At 55.2% G+C, this 24,966-nt stretch overlaps 8 protein-coding genes across 8 annotated transcripts; 4 read left to right on the top strand and 4 right to left on the bottom strand.

The window, feature by feature from the left end:
- Positions 1-186: 186 nt before the first annotated feature.
- On the bottom strand, positions 187-1,182 carry GMORB2_1703 (uncharacterized protein; the record flags this gene model as incomplete). The annotated part of the gene is made up of 2 exons (XM_035463684.1): positions 187-630; positions 1,129-1,182. The coding sequence occupies 2 exons, from the start codon at positions 1,180-1,182 to the stop codon at positions 187-189; spliced, it is 498 nt and encodes a 165-aa protein (XP_035320515.1).
- A 3,203-nt stretch (positions 1,183-4,385) lies between these two features.
- GMORB2_1702 (Carb anhydrase) lies at positions 4,386-5,752 on the top strand (the record flags this gene model as incomplete). Its single annotated transcript, XM_035463683.1, has 3 exons — positions 4,386-4,532; positions 4,628-5,424; positions 5,512-5,752. 3 exons carry the CDS (start codon positions 4,386-4,388, stop codon positions 5,750-5,752), a joined length of 1,185 nt encoding a protein of 394 aa, XP_035320514.1.
- A 1,147-nt stretch (positions 5,753-6,899) lies between these two features.
- Positions 6,900-9,670, top strand: GMORB2_1701 (Trk-type K+ transport system, membrane component; the record flags this gene model as incomplete). The annotated part of the gene is given in 6 exon segments (XM_035463682.1): positions 6,900-7,069; positions 7,290-7,467; positions 7,472-7,844; positions 7,925-8,285; positions 8,394-9,380; positions 9,448-9,670. Coding segments are annotated over 6 exon segments (2,292 nt in total), but the record flags the coding sequence as incomplete, so codon positions are not given.
- Positions 9,671-11,889: 2,219 nt separating this feature from the next.
- Positions 11,890-13,584, bottom strand: GMORB2_1700 (sulfonate dioxygenase; the record flags this gene model as incomplete). Its single annotated transcript, XM_035463681.1, has 8 exons — positions 11,890-11,975; positions 12,049-12,128; positions 12,196-12,295; positions 12,373-12,531; positions 12,593-12,683; positions 12,757-12,818; positions 12,888-12,930; positions 13,195-13,584. 8 exons carry the CDS (start codon positions 13,582-13,584, stop codon positions 11,890-11,892), a joined length of 1,011 nt encoding a protein of 336 aa, XP_035320512.1.
- A 551-nt stretch (positions 13,585-14,135) lies between these two features.
- GMORB2_1699 (Major Facilitator Superfamily) lies at positions 14,136-16,429 on the top strand (the record flags this gene model as incomplete). Its single annotated transcript, XM_035463680.1, has 9 exons — positions 14,136-14,275; positions 14,511-14,744; positions 14,806-14,877; positions 14,938-15,081; positions 15,144-15,195; positions 15,218-15,469; positions 15,590-15,862; positions 15,942-16,029; positions 16,146-16,429. The coding sequence occupies 9 exons, from the start codon at positions 14,136-14,138 to the stop codon at positions 16,427-16,429; spliced, it is 1,539 nt and encodes a 512-aa protein (XP_035320511.1).
- Positions 16,430-17,067: 638 nt separating this feature from the next.
- On the top strand, positions 17,068-18,789 carry GMORB2_1698 (arylsulfatase; the record flags this gene model as incomplete). The annotated part of the gene is made up of 2 exons (XM_035463679.1): positions 17,068-17,478; positions 17,554-18,789. The coding sequence occupies 2 exons, from the start codon at positions 17,068-17,070 to the stop codon at positions 18,787-18,789; spliced, it is 1,647 nt and encodes a 548-aa protein (XP_035320510.1).
- A 3,013-nt stretch (positions 18,790-21,802) lies between these two features.
- On the bottom strand, positions 21,803-22,262 carry GMORB2_1697 (uncharacterized protein; the record flags this gene model as incomplete). The annotated part of the gene is made up of 2 exons (XM_035463678.1): positions 21,803-21,894; positions 21,995-22,262. The coding sequence occupies 2 exons, from the start codon at positions 22,260-22,262 to the stop codon at positions 21,803-21,805; spliced, it is 360 nt and encodes a 119-aa protein (XP_035320509.1).
- A 663-nt stretch (positions 22,263-22,925) lies between these two features.
- Positions 22,926-24,666, bottom strand: GMORB2_1696 (Protein of unknown function (Ytp1); the record flags this gene model as incomplete). The annotated part of the gene is made up of 3 exons (XM_035463677.1): positions 22,926-24,299; positions 24,373-24,450; positions 24,547-24,666. 3 exons carry the CDS (start codon positions 24,664-24,666, stop codon positions 22,926-22,928), a joined length of 1,572 nt encoding a protein of 523 aa, XP_035320508.1.
- Between the last annotated feature and the right edge of the window lie 300 nt (positions 24,667-24,966).

Genomic DNA, 24,966 nt, shown 5'->3' with positions numbered 1-24,966 from the left:
GGGGGGGGGGGGGGGGTGTGGGGGGGTGTGGGGTAGAGTGGTGGAAACTCGAGGTCTTGGGGCCTGTCCAGCCCGCGATAGTGCGCCAGTGTCAGATTTGAACTGAGATTCTTCTTTTACCGCATCTCGTCTTACTCCGCCTCTCTTCTTCTTCTTTTTTCTTTCCTTCTTGTTTTTCGACTTGGTTCATCGTCGACGTCGGATGACGGCCATCATCTCGTAGTCTTGCAATCCTGCTTCTGCGCCCACGAGCCTCTCGACATGCTGATCGGCGAAGCACTGTCCGAACAGGGGCCAGTCGACGGTCGGGCCTAGCCAGGCGAGGGCCTCGACGTTGCCCTCCCCCCCGTGCACGTCGAGGTTGGCAGCCTGGATGTAGCGCGTCAGCAGGTCCGGCTGTCGCGGGTAGACGAACATGAGGGCGGCGACGTCCGGAGACCCCAGCATCTGGGAGACGGCCCACGTGCCACGGACGCTGTGGCGCAGCGGCTCCGGGAGGTACACGTTCGGTTCGGGGGAGGAGGGGGAGGAGGACACCTCGACACCCTGGACCACCACCACCGCCAGGTCGCCTGCCGCCGGTCGGTTCGGCTGGCGGGAGTCCTGATCCTGCAAGCGTCTCCTCCGGTCCTGAAAGTGTCGATTCATCAGGGCCTCGAGGAGTCCGGTGCCGCTGCCGACCGAGAGGACGGTGCGTGGCGATGGCGATGGCGATGGCGATGGCGATGGCGAGGGCGAGGGAGGGGGCGAGGGAACGAGGACACGCCGGACGGTGTCGAACAGGCGCGTCGACAGGCCGAGACAGCAGTGAGGGTGGTGGATGGGGGACGACGAGAAGTCCAGGTCTGGTAGGTCCATGTTCACCCCTCGAGTGGTAGGGTCTGCTGCATGTTACTCGTAGTATTATCTATCCCCTCGATGACGTGTGATTCGAGTGTGAGGTATGAGCTGTGAAGTAGACGGCGATGGTGATGTGCGTGCGTGTGTGTGTGTGTGTTTTCCCCTCATCTTTTTTCTTATAAAAAAAAAACAACTTTTCCTTTATTTTTTTATTTTTTTAAAAAAAATTTAAATTTGACGTAGCAGCTGGTTTGCCGTGACAGTGAGCTTTCATCTCTCATGGGTCACGGACAGAATCTTCATAAGCTGATGTTGAGTGATCATGGCAGAGAGCAGCAGCATCCAATCTGCTCTGTAATATTTGATATCAAAAAAAAAAAAATTAGATTTAAATGAAAAATGAAAAATGAAAAATAATAAAAAAGACCGCCAAGAGTGAAGAGATACGTGAGTCATTTTTTTTTGGGTGTGCCGCTGTGCCAGTCTCACCATGGTAAAGTCCGATGTTGAGCCTACGATTTACCCGGTGAATTTACCCGGTGGACTTAGCCGGTGGACTTACCCGGTAGACATCCCCGACACTCACACTGGGGAGCGACTAAGAGAATTACATATACAAGTAAACGAGTAACTTGTACTCGTTACGTGCATGCTCAAGGTGAACGTCATATGCATGTAGATGTTACTGTGGATTTCGACAGTTCCTTTTTTTTTTTTTCTCTTCTTCTTTTTTTTTTAATATTTTTTTATCAAGAAAGAAAAAAGAAGACTTTCTAGGAATGATGGAAGAAACGTTCATATCTCGACATGACATCGTATACCCGTACAGCTCTCAACGTAAAAAAAGCAAAAAAAAAAAAAACGGTGCAGAAATGTGGGCTGCACATGGCGTTGCCCTACGAGACCCCAGATCCGACGTTCCGACGGATTGAGAGACAGCAGCAGTCGATCATGACGGTCAGCCAAGCCGACCGAGGCCCCCCCTTGCACATTACCCCTTTCAGTAGGTAATCACGCGAGCCATCTCTTCATCCATCCTCTCTCGGTCTGTTCCTCGACTCCACATCGTCGTGCACCGCCTCCCGCTCGTTTCGGAAAGAGGAAAAGAGAGAAGTTATGTGTATATATAAAGGAAAGATAAGAAGAGAAAAGGAAGATGAGAAAAAAAAAAGAAAAAAAGCAATTAAAGAATTAAAGAAAAAAAAGAGATTAAAAAAAAAAAGAAAAGGGGATCCCAGATGCCGCGTGGCTTAGGTCCAATTGTGACAGTTCAATCAAGGGTGAACAGGGAAACGGCGCTTGCCGCTACTATTGCTACGTATAACACATATATGATATCACAAGCGCACGAGTGATACTTCGTACTCTGTACTCCGTATTCCTCTCTGTAATACTCCGTAGATCCCGTCAGGTTCCCTGGACCCTGGCAAAGCCCCTCCTCGGCACTCACGCGAAAGGGGGGGAGGGGAGGGTCAGGACAGGCCGGAAATAGCATCCAATAAAGACGGCACTGCTGCCAAGAGGGAGGACTCGACCAGCTGCACTTGCTGTCGCACATGACCCCCCCTTCGGCCCACACACCGACGTGAGGAGTCTTGCGCCAGAAGGGGGAGGAGGGGGGGGGGAGGAGGGGGGGGAGGAGGAGGAGTGATATTGAGAGCCAGAGAAGGAAGCATAATCAAACTCCCCGGCTAACCCCCGGCCAACCCCCGGCTATGTCACACTGTCGCAGGTCCAGGTGTAGATTGGCCGGTGGGTTCGTCCCCGTTTCGGGGAATGCGTCGGTCCGGAGGCATCCGTCGATGAAACTGTATCAGCCACGACCAGAGCACATATGAGGCGGATGACATTCAGAGGTTGAGGGGGGGAGAGTAGGCCTGTCGGGAACGAGGTAGCATACGGGAATCACGGTAGATAACACATGCAGTATCAGGAGCCCACGACCTGACGATTGGCAGAGGAAAGAAGAAGAGATTGCTCTACATGTACTCCTCTTGGATGCTTGAAACCAGCCCTTGGCAAAACAAGGGGTCTGGTCTGTGTGGGGTCACGACGTATAAGAGACGACGACACTCCCCACTATGGGGAGGGTAGAACTCCGTTCCTCTCCCTCCCCCCTCCCCTACCCTTCTCTCGAGAGAGTCAGGTCGAACGCTCTTCGTCCACCTGTGCTGTGATTGTATTATTGCCTCTGCTCGTATACAGGCGTCCGTTCCTCTCCATCGATAACCTTCTCATCATACTCTCGACGTAGCATCCCTTGGCATCTCGTATATGCCTTGATTTGAATAGAATAGTATACACCTCGATTTCTTTTTTTACTCTGGTCTAGAACGTCCACCTCGAGATGCCGACCTCACAGTACAGTCGGCGCGTCGCGCATCTGCAGTCCTGGCCTCCACCTCGTCTTGTGTGTGCGGTGTACGGGTAATCTGCACATGCAGCCATCTCGCTGCATGGCCGTTCAGCCATAGGTAGGTAGGTTAGGTACGTGACGGCGGAGACTACGGCAGCCTCTAACCGAACACTGTCCCGACCAGGCGTTTGCGCCAACTAGGCTGCAGAGTAGACGTGATTTCCGTATCTTGTTCCCTGGTGAGTGGGATGATTAGGGGTGGGTAGTATGTGTATGTGTGCGTGTGTGTGTGTGTTAATCTCCCCGCTCACCCCCCCCCCCCCCCCCCCCCTAATGATCCCTGCTCCTCTCATGGTCGGTATCAAAGTCCGTCAAGGAGACTTCAACGGCGTCAACGGTTTCACCTCCGTACGGTTGCCCGNTAGACGTGATTTCCGTATCTTGTTCCCTGGTGAGTGGGATGATTAGGGGTGGGTAGTATGTGTATGTGTGCGTGTGTGTGTGTGTTAATCTCCCCCCTTCCCTTCTCCTCCTCTCTCCCCCTAATGATCCCTGCTCCTCTCATGGTCGGTATCAAAGTCCGTCAAGGAGACTTCAACGGCGTCAACGGTTTCACCTCCGTACGGTTGCCCGTAACAGTACATCCCAAGTGCCGTCTCCTTCGCCCTCGTACCGCCGTCCGTCTCTATATCAGTCAACCTTAAAAATAACCTACAATGTAGGCTTACAAAACGTCGTGGAGATGAGGGAGAACCCCTGCTTCACGGTCCAGCATCTCAACGCCCTGGTGAAACTCCCTGGTGAGCTGCCCCCCCCTTGATGCCTCGATGCCAGGTTATGTCGGGATATGCCAGGATATGTTGGTAGATGCTAAGATGTGCTAGGATATGCCAAGATGTGCTAAGGTATGCCAGGATAGATAGTTGGTATATATACAGGACTAAGAGACGACGATGTCCGTATGGGTGACATATCAGTCTTCACTTCTCTTCTCCATCCAAGCCGGTCTTGCTTCTTTTCTTCTTTCTTATATATAATCCTACCAAGCTGGTCTTGTTTTTTTCGAATTTGTTTTTTTTTTTTGATTTCCTGGTCTTCTTCTCTCCCCGTGCCTCTCCTTCGCTCACTATTCACTCCTTTCTTTTGCTACTCCTCTCTCTATCTGACCCTTATTCTTTCCTTCAACGAGATGACTCGCACTGCTACCTACCTGTCGTTGGGCTTCCTGGCCACCTTTGCGCCTGGCGCGCTGGCGTCGTGTGCCTACGGAACCCACCTGCATCGCAGGGCCGACGGCGAGATCGAAGCCCCTACTTTTGGATACATCGGTGACCAGGTAAGTCTGCGCGATGCCCCCTGACCTTCCCAGCCGAGCACCGCCGCGCACGCTCGACCCGATCCCGTGCTGAGCTGACCGGTCCTCCCCCGCAGGGTCCGACCAACTGGCATGCTCTGGACGCTGCCAACTCGGCCTGCGCCCAGGGTACCGAGCAGTCCCCCATCAACATGGTGGCCGACGCCTTCACCCTCCAGGCCGCCTCGGAGCTCAACATCACCATCCCCGACATGGCCGACGGCGCCGAGTTCGAGAACCTCGGCACCACGGTCGAGGTCATCGCCCAGGGCGGCACCATGACGGCCGCAGGTGTCCAGTACACCCTCCAGCAGTTCCACTTCCACCTGCCCAGCGAGCACCTGGACGACGGCACCACCATGGCCATGGAGATGCACATGGTCTGGGAGAGCGCCGACGAGCAGATCGCCGTCGTCGGCGTCTACATCGACCTCGCCACCGGGACCGAGGAAGCTGTCGAGGAGGAAGCCCCCGCGACGGAGGAGCCCGAGGTCGAGGAGCCCGAGGCCGAGGCGCCCGCCGCCACCACCACGGCCGCCCCCGTCGGCGTGGCCCGGCCGGCCACGACGCTGACCCCCAAGACGGAGCCTACCGCCGCCGCTCGGGTCCGTCGTGGAGACCACAGGAATGCCAGGAGGGAGAGGGCTCAGCGCGAGCAGGCCAAGCGCGAGCAGGCCAAGCGCGCCGACGTCAGGCGTCGCCAGGCCAAGGCCAAGGCCCAGCGGCGCCAGGCCGGGGCCGGAGGTGCTTCTGCCGTCGTCGAGACCGTCCTCGGCGTCGTCGACCAGATCCCCAACCTGGGCGACACCGTCACCACCGACCCCCTCATCATGTCCGAGCTGGTCAACCTCATCGGTGCTGCCGATGTTCAGACGTGAGTCCTCCACCACCTTTCCCCCTCCTTCCTCTCTCCTCCGATCGACTTCCGCAGTGAACAGTGGACTGACATGACACGACGCAGGTACTCTGGCTCGTTGACAACTCCCCCCTGCAGCGAGAGTGTGAGCTGGTTCGTCTCCACGCAGAAGCTCTCGATCCAGACGTCGACATTCATCAAGGCCAGGGACGTCATCGGCTTCAACTCGCGCTTCCCTCAGAGCGCCCTCGGCACTCAGAATGTCCTGGCTACGAGCGCCGCGGCGGTCGCCGCCGGAGCCGAAGCGGAGGCGGAAGACGAGGCCACAGACGAAGATGAGGACTAGATGGGGGATGCCTACCTTTTGAATCCGCATCCTGTCTTCTTCGCCTCCATACAACAACAACAACAGCAACAACAATGACAATAACCCCAATAATGTACCTGACAGCGCAGCAGAGGCGATGCTGGAAGAAGAATGGGCCCAGCTGGGTGGGGGTCGAGATGGCCTCATGGAAGATGAGAGATGAGAATGACTGCACACTCTTTAGTATTTACTTGTTACTATTACTGAATGTATTCGCATCATAGCCTCGTCATCCGACCTCATCCGACAAACCGGGGAGAAGAACATATAAAATAAAAGAAGTGGACCAGATTGTGCTTCTCCAAGAAGATTTCCCACCAGACAATTCCTGCATCGGTACCGAAGGTGGGAGCAAGATATGTATATATGTATATGTATATATGTGTATATATATATATATATATATATGTACATACATATATACGTCAAAAAGGTCCCTGAGAAAGGGTCACTGCCACATTTGTACATGGGACGGGGAGGGGATGACCGGTCCTCCCGTATCATCATGTCTAGACCTACTGGGGCGTATGCATGCTGGTTGCATCGAAATGGCTACTATTCCGGTTTCGAAGTATCAGATTCACACGCGCTCTCAGCCCAAGCCTCCCCCAAAAATGATTTTGAGAATTATACAGTGCTTCCTTATAATCGCATGTCCGTCGGGAGGCAGCCCATCAAAGGCAGATCCACCATGAATTAGTCCGGTCACTCACTAACGTGACAGATTGTCAAATGGCGCACATTAATACCGTCTCGTCCGTATCCATTCCCGTTCCTGTTTAGTGTAGGAGAGTAGGAGGAGCAATGGCCCTCTTTGCTGGAATGAATGAATAATATCCCACCTTCTCACTCGTACCGCTTGTCTACTAGGTAACATCAGTCTCAGGAGAGAACGGGAAGAAAAAAAGAAGAAGAAAGCGACGGGGGAAGAATAAGCTTCTTCCATGCATTGATCGCTTACAGCACTGGCTTCTTCTCTCCCGACTTGTCCTACAGTTACTGTCGCGTAGACCTGACGACAACTCCTGCCGCGCAATGTGGAGGCCTCCCATGAACTTCGTAACGCTTCATTGTAAGTCACATACTCATCCGCGCACCTGCTCTCACCCCCCCCCTTCTCATAGGAATATCGTTAACCGGGATATCGCGTGTTGGACGGGAGGAGGATCAAACAGATGCGTGGATCACCTTTTGTGCCCTCCTGAGCTTTCCGATCCTGTATGCGGGAGGCAATCTGAGCGCCGTCAACGCCATTCATTTTGGCACGAGTGCGGCCACCGAGTCTGGGTTGAACACGTACGTGCTTCTGCTCTCTTTGTATAGGAAAGCTACTGTGTTGTCCCTCTTGGTCTCATTCTCTGCCCCGTATCATTCTAAGCACGCACGCACACACACACACACACACACACATACACACACATACACACACACAACATACACACGGATACGCATATACGTATCCGCGTACGAAACTACCCGATCCGATAGCTGATTGCCTGCCATGATCGTGTCATAGAGTCGATCTTGCCAACCTCCCGACGTACCAGCAGGCATACCTCTATATAATCCCGTGCATCACCAATCTAGGCGTCATCAACATCGTCGTCGTCGTCGTTCGCCTCTGGTGGTTCAGGAAGCACCTGAAGAGACTCGGTAGGCGAGCGTCAGACCCGGACCCCCCTTCATCTCGTCACGTAGGCGCTGACACCTAGGAAAGCGCCGGCGCTGTACGAGGCTAAGAGAGGCGGTGCCTCCCGCGACGTGGACCCTAGGGCCGTTGATGTCGAGGATGCGCATCATGTTCGCCCCTTGTCGAGCAGTGCAGCCGACCGCCGGGGCCAGGTCGTAGATGCAGGGACTCGGGAACCTGTCGATGACGGTGACTCGATGGACGTCGCTCCTCCCGTGGAGAAGAAGGACGACGGACCGGTCCAGCACATCAAGTTTGACCCTTCCGCCGATAACCACCCCAAGAATGACGAAGGGGCACTATACATACCAGGCCCGCGGGACCGTGACCAGGGAAGACCGTTCGTTGAGCTGCATGGGAAGCTGTCGACGAGTGACGACAGTGAGTCGGACGAATCTCTCCAACTTTCTCCGCCGAACACCATATCTGACCGCCTCCCTATTCCTTGCTCTGGGCGTTAGATGATCGTGATGAGACCCCTGGGTCCAATCAACACGATACACTCCGTCGTCGCCGCGTACCGCAGAACTACGGTGACACCGTCACTCTCGACCGCGTCGCCACGGTAGCCTCATCCGTCTTTGTCGTCGGGCCTGATGTGCGGCGCGTCGTGTCCAGATCGCGATCTCAGCAGCAGCAGCAGCAGCAGCAACCCCAGCTGAACAGCATGCCTATCCTGTCCAACCAGGCCACCGTCGGCCGTAACTCGCAATTTCGAAACCTGACGTCGGAGGATCGCGAAGCTCTCGGGGGCATTGAGTATAGGAGCCTCAAGTTGCTCCTCAAGATCATCGTCGGTACGTCAGCTCGGCCTCTGCTCACGTAGCTGGAGTTGCTGACAGGGGACTGAGACGCGAAGCATATTATCTCGGTATGCATCTCTTCGGTGCGCTCTGCCTGGCGCCTTGGATCGTAAATGCCGGATCCAAGTACAGGGAGTGGCTGGCAGAATGCGGCCAGGGGGAGATTTGGTGGTGAGTTCGGCCTCGCTGGATGCAGGAAGGATGAGACGGCAGGTGAAGGCTCACACGCGCGCGGTCACAGGGCGTTCTACACGAGCCAGACAATGGTCAACAACCTCGGCCTCACCCTGACACCCGACTCGATGATCACGTTCCGCGATGCCGAGTGGCCCATGTTCGTCATGAGCTTCCTCGCCTTCGCCGGCAACACCTTCTACCCCGTCTTCCTCCGCCTGATCATCTGGGTGGCGTACAAGGCATGGCCGACGTCGTCCCCGTCAGGCAAGGACGCGCGGGACTCCCTCCGGTTCCTCCTCGACCACCCGCGACGGTGCTACACGCTCCTCTTCCCCGGAAAGCACACCTGGGCCCTGTTCGTCATCCTCTTCATGCTCAACTTCATCGACGCGCTCCTCATCATCGTCCTGGACCTGCACAACCCAGAGGTGGCCTCGCTGCCCTTGGGCCCGCGGGTACTCGCCGCCATCTTCCAGTCGGCCTCGTCCCGGCACACGGGCACGGCATCCTTCGCCCTCGCAAATGTCAACCCTGCCGTGCAGTTCAGCCTCCTGGTCATGATGTACATCTCCGTCTTCCCCATCGCCATGTCCATCCGCGCCTCCAACACGTACGAGGAGAGGTCACTGGGTGTGTACGGGCCCGCCGAGGTCAACCCTGACGACGACGGGAGCCAGCAGCAGCGCAGCGGCGCCGCGTACCTGCTCAGCCACATGCAGAACCAGCTCAGCTTCGACCTGTGGTACATCTTCCTGGGCATCTTCTGCATCGCCATCTCCGAAGCCGATCGGATAATGGATGATGAAGAGCCTGTGAGCGGTCACCCCTCCACCCTCTCTATCCTTCCTCAAACCGAATACGTCTTGCTGAATCTGACGCGCGGCGTTTCCCAGGCCATCAATCTGTTTTCGATATTCTTCGAATGCACCTCTGCCTAGTAAGCATACACTCTTCGCCCCTTCCTCTACGACGACCCGACTGACATGTCTCGCTTCTTCCCAAAGTGGAAATGTCGGGCTCAGTCTCGGATACCCCGGCGTCAACTTCTCGCTGTGCGGAAAGTTCAAGACGTTTAGCAAGCTGGTCCTCTGCGCCATCATGATCCGTGGACGGCACCGTGGTCTTCCCTACGAGCTTGATAGGGCCATCATGCTACCAGATGAGCACCTCATTGCCGACAGGTCGACAACTCGTGATACTGCAGCGGCTGCCGACCAAGATGAATGACATGTGGGAGACCTAGGGCATCAGTGCCGGACCGTTCTACCCCACTCGTATTATTTATGATAGCATATATCCATAAGGAAAGATGTAAAGGATGAGGAGTTCGGATAAAGAACGTTGAAACATTGAAGTATCACGACGTGTCGAACTTGAAATTGCCATGCCCGAGTGGAGGACTCATTCACAACTTCCATGGATACAAAAGAGTCTCATATATTAAAGCTGCAAGCTAAACTCTCATAATTGGTCGGTTAGCTCAGTTGGTTAGAGCGTCGTACTAATAATGCGAAGGTCATGAGTTCGACCCTCATACTGACCATTTCTTTTTTTTTTGCCTCCCCCCCCTCCCTTCTTGTCTCAAATTTCGTTCAGTATTAAGGGGGGGGACAAACCCTGCTACTCTTCAAGCCGAAGCTGACTGCCTCATATCACCGTCTCTGCCTAGCTCGTAGAATCGCAAAGTGCGTCTGTTAGATTCCTTCGACGGCGATGCATCTCAGATTCACACCTAAATACTACTCCGATCCTGCGCCCCATGTATATCGGCTGCCATGAAACATACCTCCTACTGCGACCATCGCACCTTCCCTTTGCCGCCGACGACCTCCTTTTACTTCTTTCCCTCCCTATAGCCAAATCTCACGGTGATGCCGAAAATGCAACCCCTCCTTCCTTATAGGCTGCATGACTATATGATCGCTCCTCCCCCCGTACGCGCTCGCCTGATACGAAATTGACTGCATCCTTCACTACATAAACCCTTCATCAGTCTCTTTGAAATGACCCGCTCCAGCCCCCTCCACCTCATCCCTCGCTGGCTCGTGCGCGGCGTCGTCATTGTCCAGGTCCTTTTCGATATCCTGTGAAGATTAAGATTCCCGGTGCGCCTCGTCCTCGTTGCTGTCCACAGCGACGATGCCGTCACGGCAGCTCATTCGAAAGCCCAACTGCCTCGATTTCTACGCCTCTCCCCTCCCCCATATTGGAATGGTACTCGATCACGTCCCGGTTGACAGCTGAATTCCACATCGGGCAGCTTGTCTACCTCGTCGTCATCTCGGGCAACGAAGAGCTCTAGGTCAACGAGGGATGCCTCTTCTTCAAAGGCCTTGCCGGCGAACACACGCACATATGCATATCGTATATGGCTGAGATGAAATGCGGATCCCACAAATGATACAAGAATGGAATGAGGAACTGGGTGCGATGAGAAACTATGGGAGGAAGCGTGAGGGCGGCGTTGGGGCGGGAAAAAAAAAGGAAAAGCAAAAAAAGGGAAAGGTGATAATGTGAGTATCCCTTGTTTCCTCTCTTGCTTTCTCTCTTGCTGATCCCGGCAAAGTTCCAAATCTCATTTCATTTCGCCCATATGCGGCTCAGTCCTGTTCAGCATCATGGGGATAACGCTGCACCGAGAACACCGTCCCTTCAGGACAATCTTCCCTGTTTGCGTCTACCGTGATTCGATCGGTAGACGCACTCACAGGAATATGGAACTGGAATTATGTGGATGAATACCACGCGTGCCCGTCACCCGGCAGGACGTGCAGCGTGTTTGACCGAATCCAGCGTCTTCCCGAAGACCTCAACGCCGGACAAGAATCAGCTCAATCTCTCAAATAGGCACACCGTCGGTTTTATAAGCCCCACCGTCGAGAACCGCCTGCAGCCGTACCCTGGTTGTGGGGAAATTAGTCGCTCTCCGTCTTGAAGTCTAGGCTGCGCTTGATCTCAGGGTGAAGTGAAGCCCTCTTGCACGTTCCCCATCACGTGGATCTTAACGTGGCCGGTCGTGTATCCAGGGAGGCTGCGCGACGTCTTCAAATCGAAGAGTGCAACCGAACGATTGGTAAGCTGTGTGGGCTCGGGGACTGAATCCACAGTTGTTGAATGCTGTGCATGGCATCGTTACTGGCCGGAGGCATGTATGTATGCTGCGGGTGGATGATTGAGACACACAAGTCGCGATGCGAGCATCTCACCGGGTGCGGCAGCCTCTAGCTTGTTTTGGGGGGTCTTGACACGTCTCGTTGGTTGTCGGCGCGGGCGTTGTCCATCCAATATTGCATGCATGTATCTACATGTACTTCACCAGTGGTAATCGCTTGGATTTCAGAGGTCCAAAGCTGCACCCATCACTGCGACTTCAATCAGAGGTCAAACCAGAGCTTCCAAGTTACGATATCGATCAATCGGCTATCCATCCGTCCACATCAAGCCGTCTACTCAGACTTCTTGATTCCTGCCCCTTCCCTCTGGAGGCGCTCTGCTCGCTCATCTCGACTCTCACTCGAGGGGTCAAAATACGCTGGAAACGATGTGTTAGCCACGGTAGAATAAGCTGAATCCATGGTGTATCATCGGAGTAGAATGATGCTTACGTTTCTCGCCAAAGACGGTCGTTCGAACACCGGTTCTCTTCTCTTTGTACGTGCCAGGGATCACTCGGTGAGCAGCACATCTAGGTTCCCCCCGTTATTCGTCAGTCAAGGTCCGTGCCGAAATACAGATGTGAGAGGTCAACTTACCGATTATCCCACATGGCCGCATCTCCTACAGACCATTTCCACCTGACATAGTGGTCGTCGGCCGAGTGGAGGTGAAGCTCGAAGAACTCGAGAAGCTTGTCTAGAGTTTTTCATCCGATCTCTCGTCAGAATCGAGACATGACTATGAGGGAAGCGTGATGATAGACACAATTTTACCAGATTCCTTCTTCTTCAGCTCGGCGAATCCTGTGACGAAGCCGGTATTGATATTCAAAGCCTTGAGCCCGGTTACAGGATGAGTTCGGACTGCAGGGTGGTGGGTGTCGATCGGGGGACGGTTCGGACCGACACCCCACAAGTCGAGGATGGTCTCATCTGATGGGACAGGTCAGGAACTTGCACTGCGTTGAACTTGCCAAAAGTTTTCTTGTCTCACATTGCAGTCTGGAGGTGTGAACGGCGTGTAAGTTGTCGACGAAGCCGCGCAGTGCCTTGCTCAAAGCGTCGTACGTTCCGTATTGCGAGATCTGGGAAGTTGAGCTTCAGCAGGTGTGCTCCAACTTCGACGTCGAGGCTTTACGCATATGATTGTTCACTCACCCAAGCCGTGTCACCACCAACTTTTGGGTGCTCCTCCATTCGAAGAAGTGAATAGGATGGCGCTGAACATCGCCCGGTGATCAGCTACGTATCCGTGACATAAAAAAAAACAACAACGAAAGTATACTCACGGTTTATCTCGAACGATGTGTCGGCATGCCACTCTCCAGATGGCTACGTTCATGTCAGGCACACAGTTCACATATATATATATATAAAAGAAGAGCTGATTAAAACGGACAGGTCCACATACCCAGGGCGTATAAGTCAAAATTTCACGTTGATCTTGGACACTACCTTTGATCGTAACGTGCTGCTCGAGTCAGTTGCTGGCACACGGAATGTACTCGAGGAGAATTCACCTTCTGGTCCTATGGTGCAAATCCCGGTCAGCATCTTGATGGACAGAAGAGCTGATCAGCCAGCGACGACGACTACCTTTTGGGCTGGATGCCTGTCAAGAATGCCATAGTGGCCAAACAGCTCAACCTGCCCCTCGGTCGTGAGATCCTGATCCCGGAAGAAGACTACACCCCGCTCAGTCACTAGGGCAGCCAGTTCGTCGAGCTGGTTCTTGTCCAACTGCGAAAGCTGGACGTTTTCAAGAACGGTCCCGATGGACTCGGTCAGGTCAACTCTGTTAGCCACCGAGAAGAGAGCCTTCTTCTCGGGGTCGGCGAAGAAGGCGCGGTCCTTTGGCGGGACGATCTCCTCCCTGATAGGGTCCGGTGGTACGTGGGAATTGATCTTTGGGTTGTACGACGGGTGGATGGTGATGGGGAACCCCGAGTCGGGGGAGATGTGCTTCCGGGATTCCAGGTTGGCCATGGCTCTCGTGGAGATGCAGCTGATGTGGTAAGGATAAAATCCCCAAGCTGGCAGATAATACTTTTTGAAGTGCCTAGGTATGTATCAATGTGAGATGGATCATGGAAAATATCGAGCCTAAAGTGTGATTGAACGTGTGCTAACACCGTCCCCGATTGTCAACGGGGTCAACATGTTATATGAATCCAATGCCGGGGTTTCCCAGCATAATCGTGAAGTACGCCACGACATAGACGACCCCTCTTGCGTCTTACGCTACTGTTTACGGAACGCGCGCACTTGGAGTGGTGCCATCCCCGTGCTCCATCACATCATGAGGCATCTGCAGCAGCTATCAGCCACGTGCACTCTAGACATGGAGGGCCGCCGGAAATAAATCGCGGTACGTTAATCGCGCCATCGTCAAGCCTCGAGGACGGTTACAGAGTTAGTCGCCGAGCATTGACTACTAGCCAGGGTATACGATGGGAATAAGAAGCAGCTCGGCCACTCATCTCCCAGTACTATCCTGTGCACCGCAAGACCTGGCTACGATACAGCCGATTCTCGACATGGCTGCCCGGGAGGTTTCTCCAGATGCGAGGGGCGGCGACGAGCCTGTCGGGAAATACACTCTCTCACCCGGCGATGAGACCCCCTCTACCCAGGTGCCCGAATGGACCGAGGAGGAGGAGAGGCGACTTGTTGCAAGGTAATGATATCCTCAGAAAGCAATTGATCATGTACAGAATATAGTAGAGGAAAGAAAAAGCGGACACGAACATGACTGACAACATGAGCAGACTGGATCGCATCGTCATGCCCTTGTTGACGCTGGCTTTCTTCGCCCTACAGCTCGATAGGGGAAATATGCAAGTGCACACGCGTCCTCAATCTGCCGCGAGCCTCTACTGACAGACGGGCTCCGGATGCTACCTATCATCTAGAGGAAACGCGTTGACCGACTTTTTCCTCGGCGACGTCGGCATCACCCAGAACCAGTTCAACGTCGGTCAACAGCTACTGTCTGCTGGTATCGTCGTGCTAGAAGTGAGTGCATGTACCGACACGGACGAGGCGGCGAACATGTACGCTGATCAGCTGGGGGAGAAGATTCCGAGCAACTATGTCCTTTATCGTATCGGTCCATCGGTATGGATCAGCGGCCAGATAATCGCCTGGTAAGGAGATGAGCTCCGAAGGATCGGTGCAGAATACTAACTCGACGCATCTGTCAACAAGGGGGCTCGTCGCCATCTTCCAAGCCTGGCAGAAGGGGTTGGGGGCATTCCTCTCAACGCGACTCCTTCTAGGGTGAGTATCGCGAATAGCTGGAGGTGATGCTGGCGTGATCATTCTTACCGACACCGACAGGTTATGCGAGTCCGGTTTCATCCCCGCCGGCCTATTCACAATCACACGGTACTATAAACGAAGCGAGACGAGTAAACGGTTCTCCATCTTCTTCCTGGGAAACATGCTCGCTCAGGCTACAAGCGGGCTGATCGCGTATGGGGTGTAGGTTCGAGTCTGCATTCCATTCACGCTACTAAGGGTAGCTAACCAAGCGCCTTCTCTAGACTCCATATGCGCGGAGTCGGGGGTCTGGCTGGTTGGCAGTGGCTATTCGTCGTAAGTGTCCAACCTTTGACAGAGAGCTTCAAGATGTTGCTTCGCAGCTGACGGACCATTCCGGCACGTCAAGATCGAGGGCCTCTTCACAATCTTAGTCGGGATCGTCTTCACCCTCTTCTTCCCGAAGAGCACCGCTGACCCGCGGTGTCTTGTCGGTATCTCTTATTTTGACGAACGAGAGAGCCGCATACTTACCCAGAGAATTACCCTTGACGATGCCTCCAAGGCTGAGAGCAGGCGCAGCATCTCCTGGGCAGAGATGAGAGGGGCAGTAAGACATCTCACCATTCTTCCTCTCTCGGCCGCTGCCAAATGCGTTGACAGCAATCGCTGACATTCGCCATAAGCTGCTGAACTGGAGACTATATCCCCATATAGTATTGACAATCAGCGGACTCGCCCCGTCATCTACAATGGGGTCGTACGCGCCGTCACTTGTCAGCTCGTTTGGATACGAGAGACTCCGGTCGAACGCGTTGGTCTCGATTGGACAGTGGATACAACTCGTCCTGAACATCGTCTGGGGAGTCGCCGCGTGAGTGGTTCCGCACATGGTGCGACGCTGGTGATATCCAGAGACGCTGCTGACTATGCTGTCAGTGACAAACTCGGCCGGCGAGGGCCACTGGTGTCATTCGCGATGCTGCTCTGGTGGATATTTGCTGTGATTGACAAGGCCCCCCCCCCCCGCCGACTCCGATCCTTTCAAGCTTAGATGCTAACACATCCATCGTCGTGGGCAGTTGGTCAACCGGTTGCTGATCTACTCAGACGACGACGGAAAACGATTTGCCGTGCTGGTACTCGCCATCTCATTCTCTTCCATCTGGCGTACGTTCAATCCCCGATCCCATCATCTGATCGTACAGGCTAGGGAACAGAGCCCCCCGCTCCCTAGATGTGGTTCCCGACCGCTCACACATACCTGACCGTTCACACACCCGTAGATCCCGTCAACGGCTCATGGATGGCTCTGAATGCGCGTTCGTCCGGGGAAAGATCCATCACTCTAGCGATGTTTATCATGTCGGCAAACTGCTCCGGTATCATTGGAAGCCAGCTCTTCCAAGAGGCAGACGGACCTCTGTACAGGATCGGCTGGAGCGCCATTGTCGGCCTGGTCTCGCTGTCTCTCTTCCTCTCCTTGTGGGCAAACCTGCAGTACTGGGTGCTCAATTGGCGTCTTGCGAGGAACGGCAAGTTGACAGAGGTCACTCGCTATCGCTACTAGTCACCGGCACGGATGTTTCCGCGATGAGGGGCTGGATCGTAATACTGATACGTCGCGGTCCCGTCCGCCGGGACATGAGACTCCTCCTCTCCTACGGTAGATGATGAGATGGAACGGTCAATAAAACGCTGAGGATATCGACATCGGATACGTATCGAAACTGGCCGGTTCTAGAGCACATGCTATCACGCAACAAGGAACCCAGAGCATGCAAGACATTGCCAAGATACAGCACTGCGAAGGCATGCCTCTGATCGTACCAGAGGAATGTGCAGATGTAGATTCGATATTCCAAATCACATCATCCGCGCTAACAGCTCCTCATAACCGGAAGCAAGTAGTATCATAGGCCATAACCCGGACAGCTCACTGATATCTCGTCTCGTAACGCATGGGGGGATGATGATAACATGACACCGTGCCTGACGAAATTCACATCGTCGCTTGAACATGCACCTATACATTAAAAAAGAGGGGTAAGACCAATGGGTTGGTCATTGGGGAAATGGATTTTCGAGAGCATGCAAAGTCGGCTCATCTGAATCAACTCGATTGAACAAGATCCCCCCCCCCCCCCCCCATTCTCCATACAATCGTGCAACTTAATACTTCCTTCTGATCTCACACTTTGCCTGAATATGGGTAGACGGCCCAACTTCTTGATCATCGTCGCCGATGATCTAGGCTTCTCGGACATCGGTGCCTTCGGCGGAGAGATCAAGACGCCAAACTTGGATTCGTTGGCAGCAGACGGTCTGCGGTTCACAGACTACCATGTGGCGGCTGCCTGCTCACCGACACGGTCGATGCTGCTCAGCGGCACCGATAATCACATAGCCGGCATCGGTACCATGGCCGAAAGCATCCAGGACTTTCAGAAGGATCAGCCGGGCTACGAGGGATACCTCAACGACCGGGTAGCAGCACTGCCGGAACTGCTCAGAGATGCGGGCTACTATACGCTCATGTCCGGCAAGTGGCACCTCGGACTGACACCCGACCGGTATCCGTCCAAACGGGGATTTGACCGATCTTTCTCTCTTCTACCCGTAAGCACACACTGTTGAATGCCCGTTCATGACATCTCACGATTCCCGGCTCCGTGGCTGAGCATCTACCTCTAGGGTGCTGCAAATCATTATGGCTGGGAGCCGCAAGTAGACGACCGGAACGCCATGCCGAGCATCTTGAAAAGCACCCCCGTCTTCTACGTCGAGGACGACAGCACCGTTAAGCCATCAGAGCTCGGGCCTGACTTCTACTCATCCGAGGCATTCACCACCAAGCTGCTGCAGTACCTTGGCGAGAGATCTGATGAGCAGAGGGAGCAGCCCTTCTTCGCGTATCTTCCCTACTCCGCACCTCACTGGCCCCTGCAGGCCCCCGAGGAGGATCGTCTAGATTATCGCGGTGTGTACGACGATGGCCCGGACGTGCTCCGGCAGCAACGCCTCGCCAGGCTCAGGGAGCTGGGTCTCATCCCGGCCCACGCCAAACCTCACCATGTCGTGGTGCCGCCGGTCGACCGGCCCTTGTCTCGCGAGTGGGAGTCCCTGACGGAGGAGGAGAAGAAGGTCTCTTCGAGGACGATGGAGGTCTACGCCGCCATGGTCCAGCACATGGACGGCCAGATTGGCCGCGTGCTGTCCTACCTGCGCTCGACGGACGAGCTGGACAGCACGGTCGTGCTGTTCATGTCGGACAACGGCGCCGAGGGCCTCCTGATGGAAGCATACCCGCTGGTAGAAGGCGACATATTTGACTTCATCGACAGGTACTACGACAACAGCCTTGACAACATCGGACGGGGAAACAGCTATGTCTGGTACGGCCCCCGGTGGGCCTCGGCGGCAACGGCGCCGTCGCGGCTGTACAAGTCGTTTGCCACAGAAGGCGGGATCCGCGTTCCGCTCATACTCCGCTACCCGCCACTCACGCAGACGCGACCTGACGGTATCGAGCACGGATTTGCGACGGTCATGGACATTGCGCCCACGCTCCTCGAACTTGCCGGGACACACCACCCGGGGACGAAGTATCGCTCTCGCGAGGTGGCACCTATCAGGGGCAAGTCGTGGGTGCCATATCTCAAAGATCCGGAAGGGGAAGGGCACATACATGGCGAGGATACCGTCACCGGGTGGGAACTCTTCAACCGCCAGGCTCTGCGCATGGGGAAATGGAAGGCCGTAAACATGCCGGCCCCGTACGGGACTGGATCTTGGGAGCTCTACGACCTGGATGCCGACCCCGGAGAGACCCATGATCTGGCCTCGACGTCCCCGGATAAGCTGGAAGAGCTTCTGACTCACTGGGGAGAGTACGCCCGAGATGTAGGGATCGCGGTGAAGGCCTTCTAAACCCTCGGCTTTAGGGTTCGGGGTGCATCTGTCCGCATCACCGAGTCGAGAAGAGTGATGTATTACCATCAAGCTGCCAGCCGAGCAGTGAGCGCACCGCGAACCCATGGCAGGTTCGCAGTCGATGGACTCTCCTTTCCTATAGCTAGCCAGATATTCTTCCTGTCCCTCCCCATCCATCACTGCTTGCAAATCCATTCTCTCGACGTCACCGACCTGCATCACTGTGACCAGCCCAACCCACCCTTAATGCGGGGGAGTTGAGAAGAACGACTCTTGACGGCGTCCTAGATCTATGTGATGTTGCAGGGCCCTTGCTCAACTCGGCAGTCCCCGATTGAAGGGGCGACGAAGGCAAGCCGTTGGGTCTTGGGGAGTAGCCCTTGAGGGAGATGGCAGAAAACCGGCCGCCCTCGGCCACCAAGTAGCGAGGAAGTAAGAAGGCCAAGTGTCCGAGGTCGTCGAAGTTGCAGGGAACTCAGAAGGACATGCCCCGACGGTGGATACGGCCGAATGGGTAGATGGTTCTGCTCTCCAGTTGCATACATTATATGTATACCGATATATATGCAGGAATCCTCGGCTGAAAGGCGCCGGCGTTGCGAGACAGCATCCTGCATTTCCACCCGAGCGGAAGGAAAGATGCAGTCGCATCGGCTCAGAAGGGGTCTTGTGCACTGGAATAGTGCCGCCCTAGTTCCGACCACATGTGGTCTGCGCTGCGTCATGCCTGATGAGATACCTGCTGCGTGGTATTACCTGCACGCATCGGTACTTTTCCGCGAGGATCTTTCCACCCCCAGCTACGCAGGATGCGTCTGAACCGTACAAGAACTACAAAGAATAGAAAGTAAAGAAAGAAAGAAGCAAGGAGAGAAAGAAAAGAAACTGTTCTCTGAAACTGGATGATAAATCATTCTTCCGAAACCCTTGCCAACATCGATACTATCTCGGATCCCACGTTCTAAGGTCTGAAGACGGGCTCTGCCGGATAGATACTCTTTGCTCCAGACTACGGTGCTCCTTCTAGGTCTATCATGGAGACTGGATGAAGGGGACCCCCTGTCCGCTATTCAGAGCTCAAAGGTATGGTCTGATGCGTTCGAGCTCGCCAGGCGGGTTGAAGCCCTCGGAGAGAGGATGATCATGCTCTTCGTCCGGGTTCAGCTCCCGCCTCTCAATCTCCCTATCAAGGAGGTTGCCAACGCACTCCAGCCGAGTCCCGGGTCGCCTCGCACCCAGAATCTGGTTTCCGAACAGGGGACGGAGAGCAGAGGGAAATAGGCGCGGAACGCCGACTGTCTCGGAGCTCAGAGATGTCTGCCGTCAACGACATTGAGATTTCCAGGGAATCGGAACCCCGCCAGATTGGCCGGCCCCACGAATGTGCGAGACCCGATGCTACATGCAAGTTTCGGAACAGTATTGTAGGGGTTTCCAGCAGCCCATTCTCCCGTAGGCCGATTAGAGATGTCCCTGATAGATCTGTTACCGTCGGTCTACTCATCATTGCACGCTGGGAGTTCCCTTTTCGACCGCATATTCAAGCTCCTCGGCTGACCGACGGGATAACGCGTGCGTGCTGTTGAATGTCAGCATAAGGCGCTCCCTCGAGTTCCGAGTTCTGTTCCCGGACTGACGAAGACTTGGCGTCAGTCGTCGCTGGAATACCTCGGTGTGCAGATCGCCTCCTAGAAGGATTCTCGGTGTAATCTCCGACGTGCTTCTCAAAGTCGGCTCTCCAGCTGATTGGAGTCTCTCGCTGCGGACAGACCGCAGATCCTCGTCATACTTTAGTGGTACAGTGATGAGGTCCTTCACAGGCTTGGGAACCCTGGAAAGGCCGATTCGTATATTACTGTAGAGAGATCGTGGACATGTGAGGCTGAGACGCTTCTAGTTGTCAGTGCATCGTCTTCACCATGCGATACCGCTGCTGCATCGGCTCCGGGGCTTGAGAGTTGAAGCTCAGCCGGTTCATGATATCTGGAGATACGTCTGGCTAGCAACGTACCGCGGGGATCTTGCTGCCATTGCCCCGCCCCAGGTGTACACGGTCAGCCGACGCAGTATGTACACGGCAAGGATCCAGGTTGCTGAGAATGATCCCACGTGTGCCGCAGATCCCTGAGCACCTCGCCGATGAAGGATCGAAGAGGCATGACAGTTTCTGAAGCTTGTCGGTGAGAGGCAAGAAAAGGTTTGATGGCTTCGGTCTCGTATGGAGAAAGCCTTGGAGAGGTTTGTGTGTGAGGAGAAGAAGTAGCCAGAAAGACCATGCGAGTCAGATGCCGCAGAGGATGCTTCCCCTCGGCCCCCTTCTCATAGAGCAAACAGAGGCGTAATCGGTACTCTCTTAGATGTGGAAAGAAGAGGGTCAGGGCAGAAAGGAAGGGGAAAGAGAAGAAAGTCGAGAGCGAGAGGACTAGCTGGTGCCAGCCCAGCAGCTCTCGATGGAGACTGGTGTGAGATGGTTGCATACGCGAGTCCGAAGTGATGTTCGGGTTTAGGGTGCTTGGCTAGGGTTGGTTATCATAGGGTTGGTTGTCTTCAGATGCTCCGGCACTTTATGATCTGATCTCTCTTCGATACATGAGAAACTCGTCGTACAATGCCCATCTTCTACGTTTCTCTGCACCGCCTTGTATTACCAGTAACGGTGACTGGATAAGAAGGAGTATCCTCCGAGACCCTCACCGTCCATGACCCTACCACCTACATCTTCTCGCGGCGCCCTGCGAGAGAGAGAGAGAGAGTCATGTTACCCATGTGTGTTGCCGACCCGGGGCAGCACTGTCAGACCCCTTCCCACCATCACCCGGCATACACGGGACAGCGGAAGAACCGATGTGCCAGACATCCCAGGAGGAGTATCCGATCGAATGCATGGAATGTATGCAATGATATTCGAAAAAAAATCTTTTTAAAGAAATTGCAGAGTTTTTTTATTACTTTATCAAACCAGCCTTGAACGCCAACGCCCGTGAATGAATGCCCTGTCATATCCGTCGAATCACTGAATATCCACATCGTTCTCCTCCTCCTCCTCCGTCGTCGTCGTCGTCTTCTTCTTCTTCTCCTCGGTCTCGGGCTCGGGCGCATCCTCTAGACTCATCGAGTCCTGTTAGCTTCCCTGTCGGCTTCGTCTCCGGTCCTTCTTCACGGCATCTGCTGATTACAGCATTCACGAGAGTCATGCACTGACCTTGCATGCTGACGATGCCTTCGGCTTCCATACGCCTCTTGAGCGCGTATCCCATCTTCTTCTCCATCTTGCGGGCCTTCTTGGCGCTCAGCTTGCGGTTCGGTCCGCTGGAGGGGAGAAGTCCCGGACGAGCGCCGCGCGCGACGTCCTGCTTGGAGATCTTGTGCTGAGCGGCCTCGACGCGCTGGCGCTGGATCTTCTTGGCCTTGGAGGAGCGGGCGGCTAGGCGGTTCGAAGAGGGTTTGTTGGGGTTTGCTACCGAGGGCATCGTGGCGGTCTATCGGTGCTCTGCGTTTCGTAGTAGTAGTAGTAGGAGTAGTAGTAGTAGTAGTTGTTGTTGTTGTCGTCGCTGTTATGGTTGACGTTGGTTGTTATAGTTGATGTCGGCTGTCAGATGGGTTTTGTCGAAGACTTGCCCCGCGAACTAAGGAAAAAAAGAAAAAGAGAAAGAAAAAAAAAAGATACACTGGAGTGTGTCCCCACACTTTTTTTTTTTTTTTACTTTGGTATGAGCGCCAACAATCAGATCCACACATACACATGCATCATCGCCATGTTCTACAACTCTACAACTCCATGGCCATTACTTGTACTGTATTCCCATGCTGACTCCTCTTCACATTGGTGTTGGGAGCTGGATGTCGGACATCGAGAGGAACCCCCACATGTTGATTGCAATAGATACGAGAAGAGAAGAGAAGAAGAAAAGAACTCCCATGCCATATACTCCCTTAGATAGCGGTGTCTGCGTGCGTATATGCGATGCACACGAACAAGAACAAGAATAAACACGAGAATAAACAAAAAAATTATCCACCTCAACCTTACCAACCCCGGTGCCATGTTGTTACAGAACAGAATTCCAGCCGTCATTTTTTTCTCTGCGAAATGTCAAGAGACATTGTCAGCACCCGCCTGCGGTGGGCAGGCCTTACACGTGCGACCCCTGACCGTTGGCCCGACCGTTGGCCCGACCGTTGGCCCGACCGTTGGCCCGACCGTTGGCCCGACCGTTGGTGCGGGGCCTCGAAGACGACGACTCGTCGCTGCTGCGCACCGTCTTGCGCTCCTCGGCGTCGTCGGCACCCTCATCGTCGCTGGAGAGGCCGCCGAGCTCGAACTCTTCGGCGTCACGGGCCCGACCCTCCTCGAGGGGGACGTTGCCGTTCAGGCCGGTGTAGACGCCGTGGCTGGCGTCCTTGTCGGCGCCGTCGGGGTCGGCGAGGCGGTCGTACATCTGGATGAGCATGCTGGCGAAGAGGAAGACGAGGAAGGCGAGGGAGAAGATGATGAGGAGGTAGGCGACGTGGTCCATGTCCGAGTTGGCCACCATGGTCATCTGCTCTTCTGTGGCGCTCATGAAGAGGAATCCGGAGGCGTAGAGGAACTGGGATCGGCAGGCAGCGTCAGCAGGCAGAGGGGTCGGTCGGGGAGAGCTGGCGGGGGAGAGGGGACTCACGTAGACGGGGATGAACTGGAAGCTGTTATAGGTACGGCCGTCGTCGTCGAGGCTCTGCCGATCCTTGAGCACAAAGGAGATCTCGACGATGCGGGTAGCGCCGGCGGCCATGAGGCAGTAGCCAAACATCGAGTGGGTGGCCGCGCTGACCATGAGCTCCTGCGGGTGGGAGGACATGGCCCAGCCGGTGAGGACGAGGACGAAGCCGGGGATGAAGTTGCGCTTGGGGTTGCCGTCGCGGTCCCGGCTCATCCAGACGCCGGCCAGGCCGGCGCACCACCAGATGATGCCCATGGTGGTGTGCTGCCAGTCGTTGCGGACCCAGGCGGTGCCCCAGCGGTGCTCGGTGAAGGTGTTGACGCAGCCCCAGGCGGCGATGACGGAGCTGTCAAAGAACTCCTGGGAGCGGCCGGTGCGGCGCATCCACACCTGGCCGACGAGGAGGATGATGGTCAGGAGGATGCCGTAGGCGACAAAGGCGCTGCCCATGATGAAGTGGGCGGCGCACTGGCCGACGTGCTCACCCTGGCAGAAGCCCAGGGCCGTGATGCCGCCAAAGACCATCTGCGCCCACGAGAAGACGGGCATGGCCTTGCCGATGACCGAGTGGCAGGGGCGGATGGCGCGGCGGATCCACCCGTTTATCCCGCGCTCCCAGTGTCCCTTGAGGTACAGCCCCAGCACTACCTGGACGACCAGCATGATCTGCAGGATGTGCGCGAAGCTGCCGTGGATGTTGCCGCCGACGAACTGGCGGCCACGGTGGGCATGACCGAGGAAGAAGCCCACCACCGCCAGGGAGGAGCCGACGATTTGCGTGGGAACGTGCCACGATGACTTGGCCATCTGTCACGACCGAAAAAAGTCAGGAACATGTGCAAGGGGTCAGGGTAGAGAGAGGGGGAGAGAAGCAGCGTACACCAAAGATCATGCCGATGGGCAAGATGACGCCATAGGCAAACATCTGGATAAAGATGTGAAGCCACAATATCAGGTCCTGCGACAGACGCACACGCGAGTATTAGCCACCTCCGGGGGTCTCTTTCTCCTTTCCTTTCGGACCGTCGGTATCATCGCATCCCTGTCGACTCACAATCGGATCCTCAGACACCGTCTGGCCCTCGGCGATGTTGCTCGCATCATGGTTGCCGTGGGCAAGGGCACCCGGGACGAGGGTGACGGCCGAGAGGGCGATCGCCGTCCGAGCCGGCATGATGTGTCTGGCCGTCTTGCAGCAGACGTCCTTCCGATGCTCGATGTTTCGGCCTGCACGGTAGTACCTCGAAGCCGTCGAGGCTTTTCGGGAGCGGGGAGGGGTGCTGTCGTTCGGGTCGCTCGGGAGGGAGATCTGGTCCGAAGGGTTGAGAGAGCGACGACGGGCGCCCTAGGGGCATTCGAGATAAGGAGGTCGAGGTGGAACTGGTAGAGGAAGGAGGGGGGAGAGGAGAGGAGAGGAGAGGAGAAGGGGAGAGAAAATTGATCCAAGGGGGTTGAACGACGACGGCGGACGCCA

Source organism: Geosmithia morbida (genome assembly GCF_012550715.1).
Source record: "Geosmithia morbida isolate 1262 chromosome Unknown scaffold_10, whole genome shotgun sequence".
In the NCBI taxonomy this organism is placed as follows: domain Eukaryota; kingdom Fungi; phylum Ascomycota; class Sordariomycetes; order Hypocreales; family Bionectriaceae; genus Geosmithia; species Geosmithia morbida.
This window is presented reverse-complemented; position numbering and strand designations above follow the sequence as displayed.